Below are 26,195 nucleotides of genomic sequence, written 5' to 3' on the forward strand. Positions count from 1 at the left end.
CATGCATTTGTTTCGTCAAGACTGGACTATTGCAATGCACTGTTCTCGGGACTACCGAACTCTACCACAAAAAGTCTACAGCTTGTACACAATGCGGCAGCTAGACTGCTGACCAGAACGAGAAGGTTTGATCATATCACACCTATTCTCGCCTCTCTGCACTGGCTACCAATAACTTTCAGATCAGACTTTAAGGTGCTACTGCTAACCTATAAAGCCTTGCATGAATTATCTCCATCCTACCTGAAGGACCTGATCATTCCTTATAGTCCTTCTCGGTCCCTCCGATCTTCGGGAGCTGGCCTTCTTTCATTGCCGAAGGTTAAAAAGAAATCGGCTGGACAGAGAGCGTTTGCCTATCGAGCCCCCTTCCTATGGAATAGGCTGCCATCAGCGAACAGGGAAGCTGACTCTGTGGAGCTATTCAAAGGAAAGCTCAAAACGCACCTCTACAATCTTGCATTTGGAACATAGGAGTGTGAAAACGACAGATGCGAAGTGAAGACCACTCTGTTTGCTTGTGCTTTTCTTATTACAGTATACATTCCCACTATGTACTTTTCCGTTCTAATTCACTATTCTGTCTGTTCTAGCGTGTTGCGGGTACTGGACTGGATGCCTGGACTCTCCTCATGGATAACCGGCCAGAACCCCATCACCATTTTAATATGATGTGCATGTATTTACCTGTTTGTCAATTGTGGCACCCATTGCACTCCTGACCATCCCTGGAAGAAGGGATCCCCTACACTGCGTTTCTTCTCAAGATTTCTTCCTTGCTGATTTCAAGGGAGTTTTTTCTTGCCCGTGTGGGGGCATGGGTAAAGGGGGGTGTCACAAATATTTGGCCTGTTAAGCCCTTTGAGACTGTAATGGTGATTAAGGGCTATACAAATAAAATTGAATTGAATCAAATAACAGCACAATAAGGAAGTCACGACCAGCTAGGCCTATAACACTCGGATTTGCTTTTCTTGTCGTTCGAACAAATTATTTTTTATTGCAAAAAGTGGACAAACAAAAAGGATCATTGATTTCTGATATCTTTTTTTATAAATTAAAACAAAATTAACAATTGTACGGAAATATTCAAGTAGTATCTAAAAAAAATATTTTTTCTCTAGAAACAATACAATTACAATTAGGGCATTTAGCAGACGCTTTTATCCAAAGCGACTTACGTCGGTTAATACACACATTGACACACCAGTGTGTCACAGTTAGGGTTAAGTGCCTTGCTCAGGGACACATCAACACTCAGCGAGGAGGAGCCGGGGATCGAATGCATGTTTGACAGGCAACCGCTGTACCTCCTGAGCTAAGCCGACCCTATAATTCGAGGAAACATACAAAGTGCTTAACGAGACCTACATACTGAAACATGAATAACTCAGTTGTGTCATCTTTTTATTTTCAAAGACAGTGCCAACTCGTTTGAAGTAGCCTTCAGGGAACAAAACTTACAGTACTGCCACCATCCGTATCACAATAACCAAAATGCATCCATTCATTCAATTCACTCGTTCAATTAATTCGTTGCATGAACGACTCAAAACAAATATAGGTCATCCATGTCAAACGTCTCAAACTCGTTCGACACGGCACACGCCGCCTTCTTCTTCCCGCCGCCGCCGCCGCCGCCCGCCAGCCCGCTGGGGCCCTGAGCCTCCATGGGGGCCTGCCGCTGCAGTGCGGCCCCCCCGGACATGAACTCCTCCAGGAGGTTGTCCTCCGCGCCCGGCAGGCAGTAAGGCGGGGGATAGTTTGTCTGGTAAGCCCCGCCCACAGGCCCCGCCCCGCTCCCATTGGTCCGCGTCTCGGGCAGCCCGGAGCTGTCGGGCGACCGGTTGCTGACGGTGGAGGTGGGCGACAGCCAGGCGGTGAGCAGGTCCTCGCAGCTCGACCCCGGGGCCGTGCTAGAGGTGACGGCCTGGGGGGAGGCCGCCCCGGCCCGGGCCCCGCCCCCGGCCCCGCCCTGCAGCAGCTGGTTCAGCGCCTCCAGCTTCTTCTTCTTGGCCTTGAGCTTCTTCAGCAGCTGGAGTCGGAGGGAGTCCGTGGTGACGGGACCGTCCGAGAGACGGTCGCGTTTCCCCGAGGGCGTGGCTCCGGGGGTCTGGAAGGTGAAGGCGACCGCCTTGGCCGCGGTCGGCGTGCTCGGGGGCAGGGCTAAAGGAGTGCGGTACCCCGCGGGCTCAGGGAGAGTCGGCGGCGCCGGCGACCACGACGAAAAGGTAGACGTACTTTTCACGCCAAAGGCGTCGTACATCCCGGCGTTCTTCGGCGGCAGCTCGCTGCTCTCCAGCCTCAGCTGGGGCCGGGGCGCGCTGGGTTTCCTCGGAGGCGCGGGGTTGGGGGCGGGCCTCACGGGGGCCGCCGCGGCCGGCTCCGGGGCGGGGATGGCTTTGAGCCGGGTCTGAGGCTGTTTGCTCATCATGAAGCTCCAGCGGTCCAGCTGCAGCGGGTTATCGAGCGCGGGGATCTGAACAGGCGGCGACGGCGGCGGCGAGGGGTTCGTCGATGGAACGCCGGCGGTAGCGGCCGTTTCCATGGCCACGGCGGTTGCTAACTCTTTTTTGCCACGCTTTGAAAGAGGAGTTTTCGGAGGAGGCTTCGGTTTAGGAGGAGCCTTCACTTTTGGGGGAGGCTTCGGTTTAGGAGGAGCCTTCACTTTTGGGGGAGGCTTCGGTTTAGGAGGAGCCTTCACTTTTGGGGGAGCCTTCACTTTTGGGGGAGGCTTCGGTTTCGTGCCACTTTTCTTTTCCCTCTTGGCTTTGGCTTTGGCTTTAGCCTGGCGTGTTCGCTTGGGGGAAGGGGGGTCAAACGTGGGATCCCCCGACACGTGTTCATCGCCTTCGGACTCGGACGCAGACCCAGCCAGAGCCTCGTCTCTCCGGGGCGTCAGGTCGGCGACGGCGTCGTCGTCCGGAGAGTGCCTCTCTGGCGTTGGGTGGGCCGGCAGCTTCCCCGCGGCGTCCGGCCGGACCTCCGTCAGCGTGAGCGTCACGATGTCGCTGTGGGACAGGCCCTCGAAGGCGTCCAGCAGCGTGGCCGACCCGATGGACGCGTCACCCGTGTGGCACCGCGCCGCGCCTCCGTCCACGGACAGGTCGAGGACGGCGTCGAGGTCCCCGTCGTCGTACGACGGGAGGAGGGGCCGGTCCGGAGACGGGGCCAGCAGCGTCGCCTGGTCCGGCGCGCCGTTGGAAGGCGGGGGTCCCCCGACCGGGGCGGGGGGGGAGCAGGCCGGGCGGGCGGGGTCCTCGTCCGCCTCCCAGAAGACGATGTGCATCTCCTGGGCTGGGACGGGGAGCTCCTGGTGGCTGCGGCAGCCGGGATGCTTCAGGTCGTCGAACTCCTGCCACGCTCCTGCCAGAAGAAAGAAAATAAAAAAACATTAATACAAATGGAAATGATTATAATATGATTATTAATACAAGTTAATCAAAAAGAAATTAGGGCTGTGAAATTAACGCTTTAATTTAATTAACGCACTAAAAAAAATAATCGCAGATTAATCGCGCTTCTATAGCGCCCTTTGACCCGGTGCTGCATTTGCGTTGAAACAAAATGGAGGCAGGCGAGAAGAGGCTGCTCAGCCCCGTGAACGAAAAGTTCAAGTTTAAACGGAACACCGTTATCTGCAATCTCTGTAGTAAGGAATTTTCCTATCACGGGAGTGCATCAACCCTTGAATACCAGCTCAACGCAAAACATTGGGTAGCAACCTCGCAGGTACGAGCTGCCACAGCCCCTGAAGATGGCGCTAGCAGCCAGCCTCGTCAAGCCACACTGGACTGAGATGCATTGAATCTTGAGTGAGATGGAAATGTTAATAATTTGACCTTAAAATGCACCGTATGTTAATGAAAGACATGTTTTAAATAAAAAAGAGGCATTGAACTTTAAAGTCTATTATGTCTATTATTCATTGAATCACTCATCTGCCATAATTTACTTACTTTACTTGCTTGCTTTGAAATACTTTCCAAAGCATTCGATTAATTTAGATTAATTAATCACAGAGCCTGTAATTAATTAGATTTTAATTGCTTGACAGCCCTAAAAATATATATACCTCACCACATGTTGAATGTGACAATTGAAATGCATGTTGCAATATTGAAACAGCACAACAACGTATCAGAAATACACACATGAATGACACTAGGATCTGTGAAGGATCCAACAACAACAACAACACAGTACACAATCCCCCACCGTCTACGGTGCGCGTCCAGGTGACGAAGTGCTGGATGTCCCGGTCGTACTGGACGACGGTGGACACGGCGTAGCGGCGCCCGCGGTGGCTGAAGGAGTAGCGCTGGGGGTCGTTGCCCGGCAGCCCGTCCACAAAGTGCAGGGCGAACACGGCAGGGACCCTGGGGAGACGGGGCCGGAGGTACATCAGGACTCAGTCCGGATCCCAACGCCGTCGCTTACAACCACGTCGGGTCTGGACCCATATTACAGATTTCTTTAATTTGCTATTTTATCTAAAACATTTTGGTCGCTTCTTTAAAACTGTATGACCTTAACGAGCAACACACGCTTGACATTGGGTGCGGGTCGGGTTAAGTAAATATTAATTAACATTGGTTTGTACAAATGACATTTAAAAAGCGACATGGATCGCGTGCAGGCCTGTACCCAACCTGAATGCATGCTCCATGCAAGTGCCCCGTGAGAGAACCCTTACTCAAATGGAAGACCACAAAACAACCTCGACGGACGAGTTTCATGCACCGAGCTACTTTGTGGCAGGAATCCACCCGGGCGTCAAGCGGCCCCCTTGGAGCCAGCCCTGAAGAGCCTCACCTGTCCAACACCATCGTCCTGCTCTGGTCCTTCTTGTGACACAGGTTGCACGGCCCGCGGTGGGCCGCCTTCTCCGGATGCCAGTCGTCCACCACGTTGGTGAACGTTGGCAGTGGCTTGGTCACCCTGGAAGAAGGAAGCAACCATCTAACGTTGGTTACAAGGTCCACACCGACTGCGTTATAGAGAACGTCCCCAAGAGAAGGCCGAAGCTATTTAAAGTTGACATTGTGACACCGGGTGTGATTAGCCGTTGCGAGCCCTTTTGAAAATCGGCCCCTACTGACGTCATGGGTGGGCGTGTGTCCACCTAGATGTGTGAAGGATGGATGAGCAACGTTTGCTGCAGTCCACTGGGTAGGCTGGTAGGCTGATCTATCAGTCATACATCTAGGTGGACAAGCCCACTGGTGACGTCAGAAGAAGCAGATTTAAAAAAACGGCTTGTAACGGCTCATCAATCACACCTGGTGTTATAATATGTCACCTTTAAAAAGAAAAAACACTGACATAAGCATGCCAGGCCAGCAGGGGGCAATAAAAAAAAAAAAAAAGTTAGGTGCGATCATCAGAGGAACTTCAGGAGCATGCGCTTGGACGGGCGTCTTCTTGAGCGGCGAAGGCGACAGTCAGCGCACCACAGCGGCTCGGGGTAAACGGGTCATTAAACCTGACAGCGCGCGCCGCACACTATTGTCAGACGGTCTCTGGCGCCATCAACATGTGTGAAACAACCGTCGCCGTGTGTAAATCGAGGTCATGATGTCATTTGTGTTGCAAGAACTTTTTGGTTTCGCCGGTCCTTGCGACGACACAAGAAGTAAACACCAGTATGTGTGGAAAAATCCCAAAGGTGGAAGGTGGTTTTCAAACGCTTTGTTTACGGCGACAGGAGACTGCGTTTCGGTTGTGGACGAGACGCCAACACGAAGATTTACATTCACCTTTTATCCAAAGCGACTTACAGTAAGCACATTTGTCAAAAGAAAGAGAAACAACAACGTATTGCTGTCAGTACAGTAAGGATGTTCATAAAACCAAGGACCAAGCGCTTACAATTGCTAGGTTAACCCGTTCCCCGTATACAACAGAGATAGCTAGGATGAGGAGTGCAAAGGTACCAGGAGGTACAAGGCCGTGCACATTTTGATCACGATTTAGATTTTTTTATTTAATTTTATTTTTATAAAATATATTTATTTTATTCATTGAATGTTTTATAGAAATGCAGTACAGCTGGATACATATATTTGTACATTATTTTCTATTTGAAAATTTTGTGTATTTTTTTTAGGGGGGAAATTCCAGAAAGTTCTCACTTAGTGTTTTTTTTGGAGGAATGCTTAATCAATCCATCAGCCATCAACTCCAAAATAACTCAGAACAAGCAGATAAAATACAATGTTTATAGAGACACCAACATATGTTTGGACGCTGCCTTAAGGCATAAACTTAGTGCTGGGTGATGAATCTATTTTTTATCGTAATTCGATTTTATTGTTTAGGACGATTTTTTAAAAAGAAAATCCATTATAAAAAAAAAGGAAACTTTTTTTTAATACGTAAAATATCCAAGTGAGTTTAGATTTTGCCTAAAGTCTGTGGAAACCAAAAGCAGAAGCACAACACATTTACTCCAAAGCTTAAACTGAGCCAAGCAGCCGAGTCAGAGATTTGTGTCATTTATTTTGCTTTTGTTAATCATTGTTTTTCTTCAAATAAAATCCAGGTTTAAAAGTATATATATTTGTCATATAAAAAAAAAAAAAAGAAGAAATCGTTAATAATCGATTATCGGTTTTGGTTTAAGAAAAATCTGTGATTTGAGTTTTTTGGCAAAAATATCCCTTTATAAACTACAAATACGTTGCAACTTGGAGAACTTGGGACACTTGCCTGGTCTGGCTGACGCCCTGACAGCTGCTGCACTCAAGCTCCCATTCGAAGCTCTGCTCGAAGAGGCCCTCGGCCCACGGGTCGCCGGCCACCAGGAGGGGCAAGGCGAACACCGGGGTCTCCTTCCGGCCTGCAGACATAACCCCAAGGGAAGGAAGGCTTCAGCTCAACACAACACCCGAGGTCACACACACAGACCTTCAACACACACACACTGGGGCCATGCACTTCAACACACACACACACACAAACTTCAACACACTCACACAGGAGCCATACACTTCAACACACACACACACACACACAATAACACAAACAAACTTCAACACTCACATAGGAGCCATGCACTTCAACACACACACACAAACTTCAACACACTCACATAGGAGCCATGCACTTTGCCATGCACTTCCACACACCCACACCCACACACACACACACACACACTTCAACAAACACACACACACACACTTCAACAAACACACACACACACACTTCAACAAACACACGGGCACACACACGGCTATTAACGTTTCCTCTTCCAAGTTCCAAGTAATTAAGTTATTTGAATACGATGTGGCAGGTTCGCCAGCAGACACTGAACAGGTGACTGAACCTACCCAGGCGGCAGCGTAGTTTGGGCTGCAGCAGCTGGAAGACGTCCATGCGGATGCGGTGCAGGTCGGTGCGGGCCTTCTGCAGCACCCCGTCTGGGACCCTCACAACACCATCTGGACAGGAGGGGTTCACAGGGAACGCATGAGGCGGAGGTCCACGCACCCCGTGACATACAGCTCAGCTTATTACTAGGGATGGGCATAATTAATCGATGCTCGATAATTGATCGTTAAGAAATGCGTCGATCAATTTATATTGTTATCGATTAAAAGGACGTTGTGTTGCATACTGTGAGTCTTGAAGCATTTAATTGAATATAACCCTGCCGACTGGTGGAAAGTGAATGGAAGAAGGTTCCCCAGGCTGTCAAAGTTAGCGCGACAATACCTCTGCATCCCCGCAACTTCGGTCCCGTCAGAGCGGGTGTTTTCTGCTGCTGGACTGACAGTTACAAGGCTGCGTTCGCGTCTGACCCCCGAGCATGTTAACATGCTTATATTCCTAAACAAAAATATGTAGGCTGGAGTTACTGTATGCTATGGACGACAGTCACCACCGTATGTGAGTCGCTCTTTTCTTTCTTAATGTGTTGACTCTCGCTCCGCTTGGTGCCTCTTGGAGTCGTTACATTTTGCCAAAACTGTGATATTTTAGCAACAAGTCCAGCCTTATATATGTTCAATAAGGTATTGCTTTTAGATAGACTAGTTCATGCAATTGTTTGTAAATGGGTGGCTCATCTTTTTGTTGCGAGCCTTTTCCGCGCGCCGGCTGCAGGCATTATATGTCGGCCTTTTCCCCCCCTTTTTTTTCATAACAGTTATACAGTTTAATGCCCACTTTTAGCCTACTGCCTTTGTTTGATTATTGTTGTCCGATAAGTTCGCTACTTATTGTAATTGGAATAGGCTACAGATTTAGTCTTGTTGAATCGTTTCCAAACCTTTAAGAGCGCCTGTAGGCGCATTGTTCGGACTTTACGAGCGCCGCATAGGCCTATAACCTATAATGCCTGTATTTATTATTTTAAAACTGTTAAACAGTTGTAGGTCTTCAAGTTAACTGTATTGTATTAATTTTGGCCCATACATTATTGTTGGAATAAAGATTTCATTGATAAAAACATTAGAAAAAAAACATAGAAAAAAGTTAATGATTAATCGATAATTGATCGATAACTCTAGCGATGCTCGATCAAGAAAATTTCTTCAAATGCCCATCCCTACTTATTACGCATTTTATTTTAAAATATATTTTTAAAGTACCCAAGGACACTGCACAAATAAAGTGCATGCAGTCAACAAAAGATTGTACATAGTCAACAGCAGCCACACACGTGTTCAGTTAACACTGATAATATGGACATATCGACCACACCCCTCAATGTGTGGCGGTTTTATGCCTCAACTCTAATGTGGACACCGTTTGATCACACCGAAAGCGAATACATACAAAGTCAATGGAATGACACGAATAGATGATATTCCACTGGTATTGCAGGCGGCATGGCTGGGGGAAATCTGTCGAAAGCTCCAAAACAGTCAATAGCTCAAGTTGAAATATTTGCACTTTCCCGTGGATTTGGCTTGATCCTCTCACTATTTGAGTTCAGATCATGTCACCTTAATTGTACGACGTGCTATGTGAACATGTATTACACTTTACATAACCGGAAAACTCGTTGAAAGTCATGACAGACTGGTTATAACATTTGTGTTCATTTGTGTTTCCCCTAGCACTGTTTTGATAAGGCGGCCGCCTTAACAACGATACTTCCCCGCCCTGACGACCATTGTGTGTGTGTATATATATATAAATTATTTATTTATTTTCATAATTATTTTTTAATTATTATGCATTAACAAAGTAGAAAACTCTCGTAGGGAAAGAAAACATATTTCTATCAGGCATAAAAAATAAAGATAAATAATGCATCGGTAATACTGTTTACAACAATGGTCGTTCCATAAAGCTTTTTGAATGGAATTGAAACAGAGAAACTGAGAAACTGAGAAACACCCCCCCCCCCCCCCCCCCCCCGAAACACTGAAAGTGATGCACAGAGATGTACGCATTCTCACATGAACAAGAGCTACACTGCAGGGTAATGTAACCCTGTAGCCTCATTGCACCCCCCCCTCCAAACGCACAATGAGGAATTAAACAACTCGTCTGAATCTGGGTAAGACAGGCCAACACTTGTTGCAGTTTTCTCGGCGTATTGCTTCAAATAATTTATTCTCAGTTTCTATCATCCAAGCGGTTGCTTTAAAATAACATCCTTCCAGCAGTACACACATTATTCCCTCCTACAGCAGAGTACTCGCTGAACAGCTGAGTTTATACGTTTATGAACCGATATCGTTTTGTACTCCCCTGCTGTATTCTGAAACGGGGGACCTGTACAAACTAGGGCTGAACGATTAATCAAACTCAAACAGACATTGTGATGTAAAGGAACACGATTTGCATTATTTATTTTTTGATTTGTTACTGTAACTGTTTGGAGATCATCAAGAGTCTTATTAGGGGTCCAAGCCAACAGATTGGATCCCTATTGTTTTTGTAAGGATTATTATTATTAGGGGTCCAAGCCAACAGATTGGATCCCTATTGTTTTTGTAAGGATTTTTTTTATTATTATTATACTACCTCCCCCTAGAAGTGGTACCACAGCCCAAACCGTAAATGTTGCCGACACGCCAATTGCATGACTAGATCCAGGTACGGCACCGCTACTCAGATAACCAAATCCAGACACGGCGGTCACTAGGTGGCGCTATACCAGGGAAAACGCGTTTGGGGCTATAACTCCCACACCGAACCTCCCACAGTCAAAAACTTGTACCCACTTATTCACTGGAGTCTGCTGCATCTTTTGGCATAGGCCACGCCCATTTGCGTCTATAATTTTTTTTCGCTAAATCGCGAAAACCGCACAACAGTTTTTTAGCTACTCCTGCCACATTTCTTGACCAATCGACACCAAACTTTGCACACGGCATCTTCAGACGCACACGCAAAGAAACAATAGACAGTTTTTTGATCCGACCTTCGACGACGAAATGGTAGCATTTTGAATATTTGTTTATTAGCTAAATTAGACGTGAAAAATCAAAAATCCAAAAATATCAAAGATTAGACATCGGATCAAGTCCAAATTTTACACACATGTTGGGGCTATCCTTACTGTCGTTCGATAAAAAATTCGGAAAATGTCGCCATTAGGGGGCGCAAGAAACGAGGAAATTGTATATCTTCTAATTGGCCAAAGGAATGTTCTTCAAACTATAAGGGAACCATCAAGGGGAAAACCCGAGTCTATATAAAAAATATGGCCAACAATTATTAATGTGGGCAGGAGTTATTTGGAAAAGGAAAATTGTCTTCGGAAATTTCGCCACAAGGCGGCGCCAAAAAACTAAGACATTGTATGTCTCTTAATTTGCCAATGGAATGTTCTGAAAACGCGTTTTGGGCTATAACTCCCACACCGAACCTCCCACAGTCAAAACCTTTATATCCACAGATTCACTGGAGTCAGCTGCAACTTTTGGCACACGCCGTGCCCATTTGTTTTGAACACATGCTTCGCGTTGTGCCGGCGAAATGCACATTTCTTGTCGCGTTGTGCCGGCGAAATGCACACTTCTTGTTATACTTCCCGCGGTGAAAGTGGTACTACAGCCCAAACCGTAAATGGTGCACACGCGCCAATTACATGACTAGATCCAGGTCCGGCACCGCTACTCAGATAACCAAATCCATACACGCCGGTCCCTAGGTGGCGCTATACCAAGGAATACACGTTTGGGGCTATAACTCCCACACCGAACCTCCCAGAGTCCAAAAACTTGTACACACAGATGCACTGGAGTCTGCTGCATCTTTTGGCCTGGGCCACGCCCATTTGCGTCTATGAATATTTTTCGCTAAATCGCGAAAACCGCAAATCTGTATTTTCGCTACTCCCACATTTCTTGACCAATCAACACCAAACTTTGCCCACGGCATCGTCAGACGCACACGCAAAGAAATTATAGACAGTTTTTTGATCCGACCTTCGACGACAAAACGGTAGAGTTTTGAATATTTGTTTATTAGCTAAATTAGACGTGGAAAATTAAAAATCCAAAAAAAATCCAAAATTAGACATTGGATCGAGTCCAAATTCTACACACATGTCGGTGCTAACCTTAATGATGTTCGATAAAAATGACGGAAAATTTCGCCATTAGGGGGCGCAATAAACAAGGAAATTGTATATCTTCTACAAAATTTCGCCGCGAAAACGCTACACTGACTTCTCGCTACTCCTACCACAGTCAAATCCTTTGTATCCACAGGTTCAGGGTAGCGTTTTGAACACATGCTTCGCATTGTGCCGGCGAAATGCACATTTCTTGTCGCGTTGTGCCGGCGAAATGCACACTTCTTGGACCCCTGCATAACTGCTTGCAGTTCTAGTTATTCTTACCCCCCTGAAAGTGGTACTACAGCCCAAACCGTAAATGGTGCCGACACGCGAATTGCATGACTAGATCCAGATCTGTTCGGACTCAGCAGACGACAAAATCCAGACACGCCGGTCACTAGGTGGCGCTATACCCAGGAATACGCGTTTGGGGCTATAACTCTCACACCGAACCTCCCACAGTCAAAAACTTGTACGCACATATTCACTGGACTCTGCTGCATCTTTTGGCATAGGCCACGCCCATTTGCGTCCATAATTTTTTTTCGCAAAATCGCGAAAACCGCAAAACTGTTTTTTCGCTACTCCTCCCACATTTCTTGACCAATCAACACCAAACTTTGCACACAACATCTTCAGACGCACACGCAAAGAAATCATAGACAGTTTTTTGATCCGACCTTCGACGACGAAACGGTAGAGTTTTGAATATTTGTTTATTAGCTAAATTAGACGTAGAAAATTAAAAATTAAAAAATATCCAAAATTAGACATCGGATCGAGTCCAAATTCTACACACATGTCGGTGCTAACCTTAATGACGTTCAATAAAAAAATCGGAAAATTTCGCCATTAGGGGGCGCAATAAACGAGGAAATTGTATATATTCTACAAAATTTCGCCGCGAAAACGCTACACTGACTTCTCGTTAGGGGTCCAAGCCAACAGGTTGGAACCCTATTGTTTTTGTAGGGATTATTAGGGGTCCAAGCCAACAGATTGGATCCCTATTGTTTTTGTAAGGATTTTTTTTATTAGGGGTCCAAGCCAACAGGTTGGATCCCTATTGTTTTTGTAAGGATTTTTCTTTTTAGGGGTCCAAGCCAACAGATTGGATCCCTATTGTTTTTGTAGTGTTTATTTTTAGGGGTCCAAGCCAACAGGTTGGAACCCTATTGTTTTTGTAAGGATTTTTAGGGGTCCAAGCCAACAGGTTGGAACCCTATTGTTTTTGTAAGGATTATTATTAGGGGTCCAAGCCAACAGGTTGGATCCCTATTGTTTTTGTAAGGATTATTATTAGGGGTCCAAGCCAACAGGTTGGATCCCTATTGTTTTTGTAAGGATTTTTTTTATTATTATTATTATACTTCCTACCAAGAAAGTGGTACCACAGCCCAAACCGTAAATGGTGCCGACACGCGAATTGCATGACTTGATCCAGGTACGTGAAGACTATGCAGACGACAAAATCCAGACCTGCCGGTCACTAGGTGGCGCTATACCAAGGAATACGCGTTTGGGGCTATAACTCCCACACCGAACCTCCCACAGTCAAAAACTTGTACCCACATATTCACTGGAGTCTGCTGCATCTTTTGGCATAGGCCACGCCCATTTGCGTCTATAATTTTTTTTCGCAAAATCGCGAATACCGCAAAACTGTTTTTTCGCTACTCATCCCACATTTCTTGACCAATTTACACAAAACTTTGCACACGACATCTTAAGAGGCACACGAAAATAAAAAATGGAACACTTTTTTGATCCGAGCTTCGACGACGAAACGGTAGCGTTTTGAATATTGCTTTATAAGCTACATTAAACGTGGAATATCAAAAATCCCAAAAATACCAAAATTAGACATCGGATCGAGTCCAAATTTTTGACACATGTCGATGCTCCCCTTAATGGCGTTCGATAAAATATTCGGAAATTTCCGCCATAAGGGGGCGCAATAAACGAGGAAATTGTATATCTTCTAATTGGCAAAAGGAATGTTCTTCAAACTCAAGGGAAACCATCAAGGGGCAATCCCGAGTCTATATACAAAATATGGCCAAGAATTATTAATGTGGGCGGGAGTTATTTGGCAAAGGAAAATTGTCTTTGGAAAATTTCGCCACAAGGGGTCGCAAAAAAACGACGAAATAATATATCTCCTAACTGGCCAATGGAATGTTCTGAAAACGCGTTTTGGGCTATAACTCCCACACCGAACCTCCCACAGTCAAAACCTTTATATCCACAGATTCACTGGAGTCACTTGCATCTTTTGGCATAGGCCAAGCCCATTTGTTTTGAACACATGCTTCGCGTTGTGCCGGCGAAATGCACATTTCTTGTCGCGTTGTGCCGGCGAAATGCACACTTCTTGGACCCCTGCATAATTATTCTTACCTCCTTAAAAGTGGGCCCACACCCCAAATCGTAAATGGTGCCGACACGCGAATTGCATGACTAGATCCAGATCTCTTCGGACTACGCAGACGACAAAATCCAGACACGCCGAACACTAGGTGGCGCTATACCAAGGGAAAACGCGTTTGGGGCTATAACTCCCACACCGAACCTCCCACATGCAAAAACTTGTACCCACATATTCACTGGAGTCTGCTGCATCTTTTGGCATAGGCCACGCCCATTTGCGTCTATAATTATTTTTCGCAAAATCGCGAAAACCGCAAAACTGTATTTTCGCTACTCCTCCCGCATTTCTTGACCAATCAACACCAAACTTTGCACACGACATCTTAAGACGCACACGAAAATAAATACTCAAACTCTTTTTTGATCCAACCTTCGACGACGAAACGGTAGCGTTTTGAATATTTGTTTATTAGCTATGTTTTACGTCGAAACGCAAAAATTAACAAAATAGCAAAATTAGACATCGGATCATGTCCAACTTTTAGACGCATGTCGGTGATACCCTTAAGGTCGTTCGATAAAAAAATCGGAAAATCTCGCCATAAGGGGGCGCAATAAACGAGGAAATTGTATATCTTCTAATTGGCCTAAGGAATGTTCTTCAAACTCGAGGGAAACCATCAAGGGGCAATCCCGAGTCTATATAGAAAATATGGCCAAGAATTATTAATGTGGGCTGGAGTTATTTGGAAAAGGAAAATTGTCTTCGGAAATTTCGCCACAAGGCGGCGCCAAAAAACGACGACATTGTATGTCTCCTAATTTGCCAATGGAATGTTCTGAAAACGCGTTTTGGGCTATAACTCCCACACCGAACCTCCCACAGTCAAAACCTTTATATCCACAGATTCACTGGAGTCAGCTGCAACTTTTGGCACACGCCGTGCCCATTTGTTTTGAACACATGCTTCGCGTTGTGCCGGCGAAATGCACACTTCTTGGACCCCTGCATAACTGCTTGCAGTTCTAGTTAGGGGTCCAAGCCAACAGGTTGGAACCCTATTGTTTTTGTAAGAATTTTTTTAGGGGTCCAAGCCAACAGGTTGGATCCCTATTGTTTTTGTAAGGATTTTTCCTATTATACTTACCTCCCTAAAAGTGTGCCCACAGCCCAAACCGTAAATGGTGCAGACACGCCAATTGCATGACTAGATCCAGATCTCTTCGGACTACGCAGACGACAAAATCCGGACACTCCGGTCACTAGGTGGCGCTATACCAAGGAATACGCGTTTGGGGCTATAACTCCCACACCGAACCTCCCACAGTCAAAAACTTGTACCCACATATTCACTGGAGTCTGCTGCATCTTTTGGCCTAGGCCACGCCCATTTGCGTCTATAAATTTTTTTCGCAAAATCGCGAAAACCGCAAAATTGTTTTTTCGCTACTCCTCCCACATTTCTTGACCAATTGACACCAAACTTTGCACACGGCATCTTCAGACGAACACAAAAAAATAAATTCGAACACTTTTTTGATCCGACCTTCGACGACGAAACGGTAGCGTTTTGAGTATTGGTTCATGAGCAAAACTAGACGTGGAAAATCGAAAATCCACAAAAATCCAGAATTAGACATCGGATCAAGTCCAAATGTTACACACATGTCGGTGCTAACCTAAATGTCGTTCGATAAAAAAATCGTAAATTTTCGCCACGAGGAAAATTCTCTTCGGAAAATTTCACCACAAGGCGGCGCCAGAAAACGACGACATTGTATATCTCCTAATTGGCCAATGGAATGTTCTGAAAACGCGTTTTGGGCTATAACTCCCACACCGAAGCTCCCACAGTAAAAACCTTTCTATCCACAGATTCACTGGAGTCAGTTGCATCTTTTGGCATAGGCCACGCACATTTGTTTTGAACACATGCTTCGCGTTGTGCCGGCGAAATGCACACTTCTTGGACCCCTGCATAACTGCTTGCAGTTCTAGTTTATTATTATTCCAGCACCTAGAAGTGGTACCACACCCCAAACCGTAAATGGTGCCGACACGCCAATTGCATGACTAGATCCAGGTCCGTGAGGTGACGGCAGACGACAAAATCCAGACACGCCGGCCACTAGGTGGCGCTATACCAAGGGAAAACGCGTTTGGGGCTATAACTCCCACACCGAACCTTCCACAGTCAAGAACTTGCACACACATATTCACTGGAGTGTGCTGCATCTTTTGGCCTAGGCCACGCCCATTTGCGTCTATGAATATTTTTCGCTAAATCGCGAAAACCGCAAAACTGTTTTTTCCCTACTCCTCCCACAATTCTTGACCAATCAACACCAAACTTTGCACACGGCATCTTCAGACGCACACGCAAAGAAATAATAGACAGTTTTTTGATCCGACCTTCGACGACGAAACGGTAGCGTTTTGAATATTGGTTTATTAGCTAAATTAGACGTGAAAAATCAAAAATCTAAAAAACCCAAAAATTAGATATCCCATCGAGTCCAAAATTGACACACATGTCGGTGCTAACCTTAATGACGTTCGATAAAAATTTCGGAAAATTTCGCCATTAGGGGGCGCAATAAACGAGGAAATTGTTTATCTTCGACAAAATCTCGCCGCGAAAACGCTACACTGACTTCTCGCTACTCCTACCACAGTCTAATCCTTTGTATCCACAGGTTCAGGGTAGCGTTTTGAACACATGCTTCGCGTTGTGCCGGCGAAATGCCCATTTCTTGTCGCGTTGTGCCGGCGAAATGCACACTTCTTGGACCCCTGCATAACTGCTTGCAGTTCTAGTTAGGGGTCCAAGCCAACAGGTTGGATCCCTATTGTTTTTGTAAGGATTTTTAGGGGTCCAAGCCAACAGGTTGGATCCCTATTGTTTTTGTAAGGATTTTTCCTATTATACTTACCTCCCTAAAAGTGTGCCCACAGCCCAAACCGTAAATGGTGCAGACACGCCAATTGCATGACTAGATCCAGATCTCTTCGGACTACGCAGACGACAAAATCCGGACACTCCGGTCACTAGGTGGCGCTATACCAAGGAATACGCGTTTGGGGCTATAACTCCCACACCGAACCTCCCACAGTCAAAAACTTGTACCCACATATTCACTGGAGTCTGCTGCATCTTTTGGCCTAGGCCACGCCCATTTGCGTCTATAAATTTTTTTCGCAAAATCGCGAAAACCGCAAAATTGTTTTTTCGCTACTCCTCCCACATTTCTTGACCAATTGACACCAAACTTTGCACACGGCATCTTCAGACGAACACAAAAAAATAAATTCGAACACTTTTTTGATCCGACCTTCGACGACGAAACGGTAGCGTTTTGAGTATTGGTTCATGAGCAAAACTAGACGTGGAAAATCGAAAATCCACAAAAATCCAGAATTAGACATCGGATCAAGTCCAAATGTTACACACATGTCGGTGCTAACCTAAATGTCGTTCGATAAAAAAATCGTAAATTTTCGCCACGAGGAAAATTCTCTTCGGAAAATTTCACCACAAGGCGGCGCCAGAAAACGACGACATTGTATATCTCCTAATTGGCCAATGGAATGTTCTGAAAACGCGTTTTGGGCTATAACTCCCACACCGAAGCTCCCACAGTAAAAACCTTTCTATCCACAGATTCACTGGAGTCAGTTGCATCTTTTGGCATAGGCCACGCACATTTGTTTTGAACACATGCTTCGCGTTGTGCCGGCGAAATGCACACTTCTTGGACCCCTGCATAACTGCTTGCAGTTCTAGTTCTTATTATTATTCTTACCTCCTTAAAAGTGGGCCCACACCCCAAACCGTAAATGGTGCCGACACGCGAATTGCATGACTAGATCCAGATCTCTTCGGACTACGCAGACGACAAAATCCAGACACGCCGAACACTAGGTGGCGCTATACCAAGGGAAAACGCGTTTGGGGCTATAACTCCCACACCGAACCTCCCACATGCAAAAACTTGTACCCACATATTCACTGGAGTCTGCTGCATCTTTTGGCATAGGCCACGCCCATTTGCGTCTATAATTATTTTTCGCAAAATCGCGAAAACCGCAAAACTGTATTTTCGCTACTCCTCCCGCATTTCTTGACCAATCAACACCAAACTTTGCACACGACATCTTAAGACGCACACGAAAATAAATACTCAAACTCTTTTTTGATCCAACCTTCGACGACGAAACGGTAGCGTTTTGAATATTTGTTTATTAGCTATGTTTTACGTCGAAACGCAAAAATTAACAAAATAGCAAAATTAGACATCGGATCATTTCCAACTTTTAGACGCATGTCGGTGATACCCTTAAGGTCGTTCGATAAAAAAATCGGAAAATCTCGCCATAAGGGGGCGCAATAAATGAGGAAATTGTATATCTTCTAATTGGCCTAAGGAATGTTCTTCAAACTCGAGGGAAACCATCAAGGGGCAATCCCGAGTCTATATAGAAAATATGGCCAAGAATTATTAATGTGGGCTGGAGTTATTTGGAAAAGGAAAATTGTCTTCGGAAATTTCGCCACAAGGCGGCGCCAAAAAACGACGACATTGTATGTCTCCTAATTTGCCAATGGAATGTTCTGAAAACGCGTTTTGGGCTATAACTCCCACACCGAACCTCCCACAGTCAAAACCTTTATATCCACAGATTCACTGGAGTCAGCTGCAACTTTTGGCACACGCCGTGCCCATTTGTTTTGAACACATGCTTCGCGTTGTGCCGGCGAAATGCACACTTCTTGGACCCCTGCATAACTGCTTGCAGTTCTAGTTCTTATTCTTACCTCCTTAAAAGTGGTACCACAGCCCAAACCGTAAAAGGTGCACACACGCCAATTGCATGACTACATCCAGGTCTGTTCGGACTACGCAGACGACAAAATCCAGACCTGCCGGCTACTAGGTGGCGCTATACCTAGGAAAACTTGTTTGGGGCTATAACTCCCACACCGAACCTCCCACAGTCAAAAGCGATATACCCACAGATGCACTGGAGTCTGCTGCATCTTTTGGCCCAGGCCACGCCCATTTGCGTCTATGAATATTTTTCGCTATATCGCGAAAACCGCAAAACTGTCTTTTCCCTACTCCTCCCACATTTCTTGACCAATCGACACAAAACTTTGCCCACGGCATCGTCAGACGCACACAAAAAATAAAATTCGAACACTTTTTTGATCCGACCTTCGACGACGAAACGGTAGCGTTTGGAATATTGGTATATTAGCTAAATTAGTCGTGGAAAATCCAAAATCCAAAGAAATCCAGAATTAGACATCGGATCGAGTCCAAATTTTACACACATGTCGGTGCTAACCTTAATGACGTTCGATAAAAAAATCGGAAAATTCCGCCATTAGGGGGCGCAATAAACGAGGAAATTGTGTATCTTCTACAAAATTTCGCCGCGAAAACGCTACACTGACTTCTCGCTACTCCTACCACAGTCAAATCCTTTGTATCCACAGGTTCAGGGTAGCGTTTTGAACACATGCTTCGCGTTGTGCCGGCGAAATGCACATTTCTTGTCGCGTTGTGCCGGCGAAATGCACACTTCTTGGACCCCTGCATAACTGCTTGCAGTTCTAGTTCCTATACTTACCCCCCTAAAAGTGATACCACACCCCAAACCGTAAATGGTGCCGACACGCAAATTGCATGACTAGATCCAGATCTGTTCGGACTAAGCAGACGACAAAATCCAGACACGCCGGTCACTAGGTGGCGCTATACCAAGGAATACGCGTTTGGGGCTATAACTCCCACACCGAACCTCCCACAGTCAAAAACTTGTACACACAGATGCACTGGAGTCTGCTGCATCTTTTGGCCTAGGCCACGCCCATTTGCGTCTATGAATATTTTTCGCTAAATCGCGAAAACCGCAAAACTGCCTTTTCCCTACTCCTCCCACATTTCTTGAACAATCAACACCAAACTTTGCACACGACATCGTCAGACGCACACGCAAAGAAATCTTAGACACTTTTTTGATCCGACCTTCGACGACAAAACGGTAGCGTTTTGAATATTGGTTTATTAGCTAAATTAGACGTGAAAAATCAAAAATCCAAAAATATCAAAGATTAGACATCGGATCAAGTCCAAATTCTACACACATGTCGGTGCTAACCTTAATGTCGTTCGATAAAAAATTCGGAAAATTACGCCCTAAGGGGGCGCAATAAACGAGGAAATTGTATATCTTCTAATTGGCAAAAGGAATGTTCTTCAAACTCAAGGGAAACCATCAAGGGGTAATCCCGAGTCTATATAGAAAATATGGCCAAGAATTATTAATGTGGGCGGGAGTTATTTGGAAAAGGAAAATTGTCTTCGGAAAATTTCGCCACAAGGCGGCGCCAAAAAACGACGACATTGTCTATCTCCTAATTGGAGAATGGAATGTTCTGAAAAAGCGGCTTTTGGCCTATAACTCCCACACCGAAGCTCCCACAGTCAAATACGTTATACGCTCGGATTCACTGCAGTCAGCTGTATATTTTGGCATAGACCACGCCCATTTACGTCAGTATTTTCTTTATGCAAAATCACGAAAACAGCTAAACTGACTTTTCGCTACTCCTCCCACATTTCTTGCCCAATTGACACCAAACTTTGCACACGACGTCTTCAGACGCACACGACAAGAAATCCATAAAAGTATTTTGATCCGACCATCGCCGACGAAACGGTAGCGTTTTGAATATATGTTTCGCCATGCAAATCAGTAAAAACAATTTTGATCCAACCGTCTACGACTAAACGGTAGCGGAAAATGCGTTTGGGGCCGAAACTCCCACACCGAACCTCTCAAAGTCAAAACCTTTATATCCACAGGTTGTTCACGGTAGCGTTTTGAACACATGCTTCGCGTTGTGCCGGCGAAATGCACATTTCTTGTCGCGTTGTGCTGGCGAAATGCACACTTCTTGGACCCCTGCATAACTGCTTGCAGTTCTAGTTTAATTTTCTTTCACAATTCAATAGTTAATTGAAGATGTAATATTATCATTTCATGCACCAATTCATCTCCACACATAGGCCATGCCTAAAGGAAAGAGCACTTTAGATGTTGACTGCTTCCAGTGTTGTGTTCATACTATAGAATGATTTATTGCTTGTTTAGTGAATAACACGGGTCATAAGGTCCTTTATAAAGAAAAAAGAAAAAACGCTTACTTGGTCTAAATAATCGCATTTCGATTATGTCCCAAAATCGTTCAGTCCCAGTGTTTCCCCCAGTAGGGCCCCACCTTGACTACCACCAATGTATAAAATGAAAGAATATATATATTTTTTTTTATAAATTAACATGCATTAACAAAGCACAAAACTCTCGTGGGGAAAAAAAAACATGCCTCCACCAGATACAAAAAATAAAGATAAATAATGCATCGGTAATACTGTTCACAACAATAGTCGTGCCACAAAGCTTTTTTGAATGGAATTGAAACAGCGGCATCAGGTGTGTGGTTATGTTATTGCGAACTGAAACCCTCACTGAAGACCGTAAACACCATCGCTCCTTGACCACCTTGACTAAGACATGTTCTGGGGGAAACACTGAGCCCTAATACAAACCCAGCTTATACCCAAATTAGTGGTGCAACGGTTCACGGGTAACCCGTGATCCGTACGGATCAACCCTCACGGTTCGGGACGCAAGTGATACGCGGATCGGCTGATAAAAAAAGAGTATAAAAAGTTGTGCGTTCACGTGATCAGCGCATATTTAAAGGACAATTCCGGTATTTAGCACATTGAGCCCCCTTTCTGGTTTGTCTAGGATGAAATATAGTGGTTGACACACCGAAATGTTGACTATAGGTCCCGTCTCAGGTATTTGGCTCATTTTGATTCGCCCCCGCCTGCTTCAGAACGGATGGGGCATTCACAAACCTGTCCTTAAAACATCCCTGAACGTTAGTTTTCAGAAATGTGCAACTCACCGAGTGGTTAGTGGTGTTTCGTTGATGTTCCTAATCAAGCATCGTAGCGAAATACGGTTTCTGTCGTGTTTTATTTGGCGTTTCGTAAATCCCATTGAAACGGAAACCGGAACGGAACCGGAAATGGGCTGTTTATGTTTGGTTGTAGTCTTTTCGCCCAGTTCTCTCTGCCTCCTTTGGACAGTTTTCTTATTTTTTTTATTTACTATCCATGTTAAAAATAAGAAAGGAATAATGCCTCAGATTGCAATGCATTTTGTTTAAATGATTTTTTAAGTTTTTATTTTATAAGCAGCATTCAGAAGCATTTTTTTTTTTTTTATATTTACTATGGTTAAAGGTAGCAGGATTATTACCAATTTTTTCACTTTATTTTGTTTTTACACATTTGAATTGAATTGATTTTATTTAAAGTCACAATTGTCTTGTTATCTTTTTTGTTGTCGTTGATCCGAAAATGATCCGACCCGTGACTCAAAAACCGTGTCACGATCCGACCCGCCAGTTTTGTGAACCGTTGCAGCCCTGACCCAAACCATTCATCGTTCACCCGGTCGATCCGCGCATCGGTTAGGAGCCGCTCACCTCTGCCAGTGAGCTGGTGCGCCTGGGCAGCGGCGCAGACCGCGTCGTACTCCGTGATGAGCTCCCATATGGGGGACCCCGGGGCCCCTTCTCCGGGTCCGTGGTCCCTCAGGCTCCTACAGTTGACCAAAGCGACGAGCAGCGCGTCGAGCCAGCACAGCTTGTCGCTGTTCTTCCAGAACAGCCTGGCCGGCAGCGGCACCAGCCCCTCCTCTTCCTTAGGCGGCGCGGCGTGCGTCAGTCGGGGGGGAACGTCTCCCAGGCTCTTCTTGGCGTCGGCCTGTTGCCACGTCGGGGCCGCCGCCTCTGCTTCCGCCTCCTTCGTCGCGGCCCCCGTAAGCACAGAGGTCCCCTCGCCGTCCAGAAGCCGTGGCTCCTCGGCCGGAGCCGACGCCAAGAGGCATTCCACTAAATCCTCCAAGGGTTCCCCGCCCCGGGTCGAGTCCAGGTCGCAAGGCCGGAGACCGTCACGGGGCGGGCCGTTTGCCTGTCCAAACAGTACGCCTCCGGGGGTCCCGTCCTCTACCACCGAGGCACGGCGAGGCGCAAACCCTGCCGACGGGGGTCCGAACGTGCCGAACCCTCCGACAGACGACGGGGGGTCGGCCGAAGACAGCGCAGACTCCCCTGGCGTGGGTTTACTCGGCGAGCACGTGGGTACGAGAACATCGTCCCCCTGGTCCTTAGCGCCCTCCCCTTGACGCACAGCCTCAGAAGCGAGGGGGCCCTCTGAGGGAGGCGTCGTCCAGAGGGCCTCCTCACAGGCGTCCTGCAGCGCGGTGAACGCCGTACCGTCCACATCGATAGCAGGAGGTTCTTCTCCGGTGACCGAAGAGTCCGAGGCCTCCGACCCTTGCTCGTCTCCGTGAGCGCGCGGCCGTTTGGGGGGAGGTACCGCGACGTCTTCGCTTGGCAAGACGTGCCCGTTCTTTCTTTTAACTCCAATCTGCGCCTTCACCGGAATCAGATCTGCCAAGACATCCTCCAGAGGTCTGCTTACCAGGGGGTAGAGGCACTGTGGGGGGAGAGGAGAGGGACAGCACTGTGACTACATAGGACTTCACTAATCATCTCATGAATACCCGCATTTGCAAAGGCCCGAGAGCCACAATGTCTTGCCGACCTAATCCTGGGCCACCCATCATCTTTAACGCAACTAATTCAGTTATATTTTAATGTTGCTGGACAATCCTGGGAATCTTTGACAAAGACCTGTCCCAACCAAAAAGTATGTGATTATTTAACCTTGCCCCAGTCGTTGAATCCGGCTGGAACGAGGTGTGCCGAATGTGTGTTATTTGGGTTAGAGATAGGGCGGGCGGGAGCAGTATTGGTTACAGTGGTTTAGTGGCGGGAGCGAGGGCAGGACATTGGTAAGAGGAATATCCTTTTCATGTTTGTCATTTATCTGTTCAATAACTGTCAGAAGACGTCTCTGATTTATTCACCAACTTCTTGCCGCAGGGACTGTTGCGTACACAGCTCAAAGGATGTAGAAAAATGGAAATTGGGTTGTGGTAGAAAGTCACAATTCATGACCCTCACTCAGTGACACGAATGCTAGCCAACATGACAATGTCCGAATATTCCAAACATTTACATAATGGTTTGTAAGGATGCACAGAAAATAACATACAAGTACTTTTACTTGTACTTATATTTAGGTACTGGCTGATACAGAGTACCGATATGAGTACTTAACAATACCAAGCGCCAGTGAACCCACTGTTTCAGTGTGAATTCCAACACGGACACTTAGAAGAAATGCCTTTTGGGATGTTTTGAGAGGTCTTGGAAAGAGGGGGGCGTGTCATTGCCATAGTTAGGGCCCGACTTTGAGCCCTGGTAATGGTATGGGTGCATCCCTAATGGTATGGGTGCATCCCTAATGGTATCTGCATCAAATATCTAGTGGCAAGTATAGATTCACCACGAGGTTGCAAAATATGCTTTTAAGTGTACAGACCTGTGGATTTGTGCAGAGGGTGATGGACTCCTGTAAGTTGATGGGATAAGAGCGCAGTGCATGGACCCAGCCCTTGGCACAGCACCAAGGACAATTCTCCAATGAGGAAGTTCTTTCTTGAACCTTAAAAGAAAAACGGAAAAATCATGTTAAGGAAGCATTTGTGGAAGAGGCCTTCAGAAGTGACACAAACATGCACTCCTACAAACAGACCTTCTAATTCAGTGGCATGTGTTACGAGTTGTTGAGTATCAGTCAATCTCAGTACACAGCGCACTATAACACCCATCTCATCATTTATTTATTTATTTTAACTAGTACTTTCGCCTTTGGATACCAAAGATTTACGTCTCTGTACCCAGTTTGGACTGCTCTCGGCAGTTTCATGTGTCAAATGCAGCTTTGCGTACGAGACACAATGGAGAGGAGGACATTGAGTTTCAACTAACTTTTCCCAAATACCCCTCGAGGTCTTGGGACAGGGCCCGCAACTCGGGGTCTTCACTTGTCATTTGCATAACACTGTTTCTCTTCTGGTCCCAGGCCGTCCGTTGCCATGTGCTAAACATTACCATATCACCGGAACATGGCCCACCCGTGTAAACGCTGACCGAGGGAATAGAACAAGACAGAAAATGTTAGCCAGGGTGATCTACAAGTCGATTGGTCCTCACTGCAGCATCACTGATGGCCAACACGCACATGCCATCCATCACTAGCGGTCGTAGCACTACATGCATCGGGTCCTACCCAATAAGATGGACCCCCAAGGTGTCCCATTGTTATGATAAGTCGGAGGTTGCACCAAAGCACCACCCAGATGTACATTCGAATAAATACTATCAATATGACGGGATTGAGTGATTGTGTTGTCACAACTAACAGTATTTGGTATATCAGAATGAAATCTGGATAGGGTGACGGTATAAACATAAACAAAGTCCACAGATAATCATGTGCTATTAAAAAATATATATTCGATCAAGCATATCTTCCTCTAAAGGACTGAATTGAACATGCTAACGTTATAATGCTATGAAGACTAGCGTGCCCGGTTAACGTACTCCTGAACGGAGTCAGGCGCTAAACTAGCGGGAGTTGTTGTGGTTCAAAGCGAAACCGCTTGCAAAGAATACATTTTTATGACAACAATTTACCGTAATTAATTCCATGTCAGATTAAAACATCGAAACAGAATGAAAGAATCCCGGCCGGTAACGTCGCCATGTGCATATACAGAAATCGCTACAGCAACGTTCAGTTTCCGCTTGGCGCCGGTTGTGCACCAGCGTTTCCTGCCCCCTTTTGTCGACACCAACGTTCCGCCGGCTGTACGGTCTCATGCAGGACAGATAATTCATGGTTAACCCTCCGACCCAATCAAGAGCCCATCGGAGCCCTCAAATATTGTCTACTTAAAATATCTCTTTACTTGACAAAGTAACGAGAGAATAATGAGATATCATCCATGCTCATGTCATTCATGCCAGCACCCCTCTTCTCGAAAGACCCCCCCCCCCCCACGTCTGGTATGAACCCTTACTCACTGGACATAACTACATTCATTTCTATTTTCTATCCTTTGTTTATAACGTGCAAACGGTATATATGTCTTTCTATTTTATAATTTGAATAGACTGAGTTCAGTCTGGCAAATCCAACTGCAGGCTCACCATTTAATTGAGTGCACATGGCTGATAAGCCTGGACCCCCCTACAGGGTATCAAGAAGATATAAAAAAGATACCCAAATATGTACAAAAACC

General features: G+C 45.9%; 1 protein-coding gene across 3 annotated transcripts; it reads right to left on the reverse strand.

Moving 5' to 3' along the window:
• Nucleotides 1-1,390: 1,390 nt before the first annotated feature.
• Nucleotides 1,391-25,742, reverse strand: uspl1 (ubiquitin specific peptidase like 1). Of its 3 annotated transcripts, none has more exons than XM_060057542.1 (9): nucleotides 25,588-25,742; nucleotides 25,003-25,036; nucleotides 24,431-24,553; nucleotides 22,465-23,479; nucleotides 7,332-7,442; nucleotides 6,712-6,841; nucleotides 4,816-4,941; nucleotides 4,219-4,379; nucleotides 1,391-3,366 (listed from the first exon to the last, which is right to left on the reverse strand). In XM_060057542.1, the coding sequence occupies exons 2-9, from the start codon at nucleotides 25,003-25,005 to the stop codon at nucleotides 1,550-1,552; spliced, it is 3,486 nt and encodes a 1,161-aa protein (XP_059913525.1). In that variant the 5' UTR covers nucleotides 25,006-25,036; nucleotides 25,588-25,742; the 3' UTR covers nucleotides 1,391-1,549. The 3 variants fall into 3 exon arrangements, with proteins under 3 accessions (XP_059913525.1, XP_059913523.1, XP_059913524.1); XM_060057540.1 differs by having other exon boundaries at nucleotides 24,880-25,036; nucleotides 25,588-25,741; XM_060057541.1 differs by lacking the exon at nucleotides 25,003-25,036 and having other exon boundaries at nucleotides 25,588-25,725.
• Between the last annotated feature and the right edge of the window lie 453 nt (nucleotides 25,743-26,195).

This window comes from Gadus macrocephalus, chromosome 7, assembly GCF_031168955.1.
Source record: "Gadus macrocephalus chromosome 7, ASM3116895v1".
Lineage (NCBI taxonomy): Eukaryota > Metazoa > Chordata > Actinopteri > Gadiformes > Gadidae > Gadus > Gadus macrocephalus.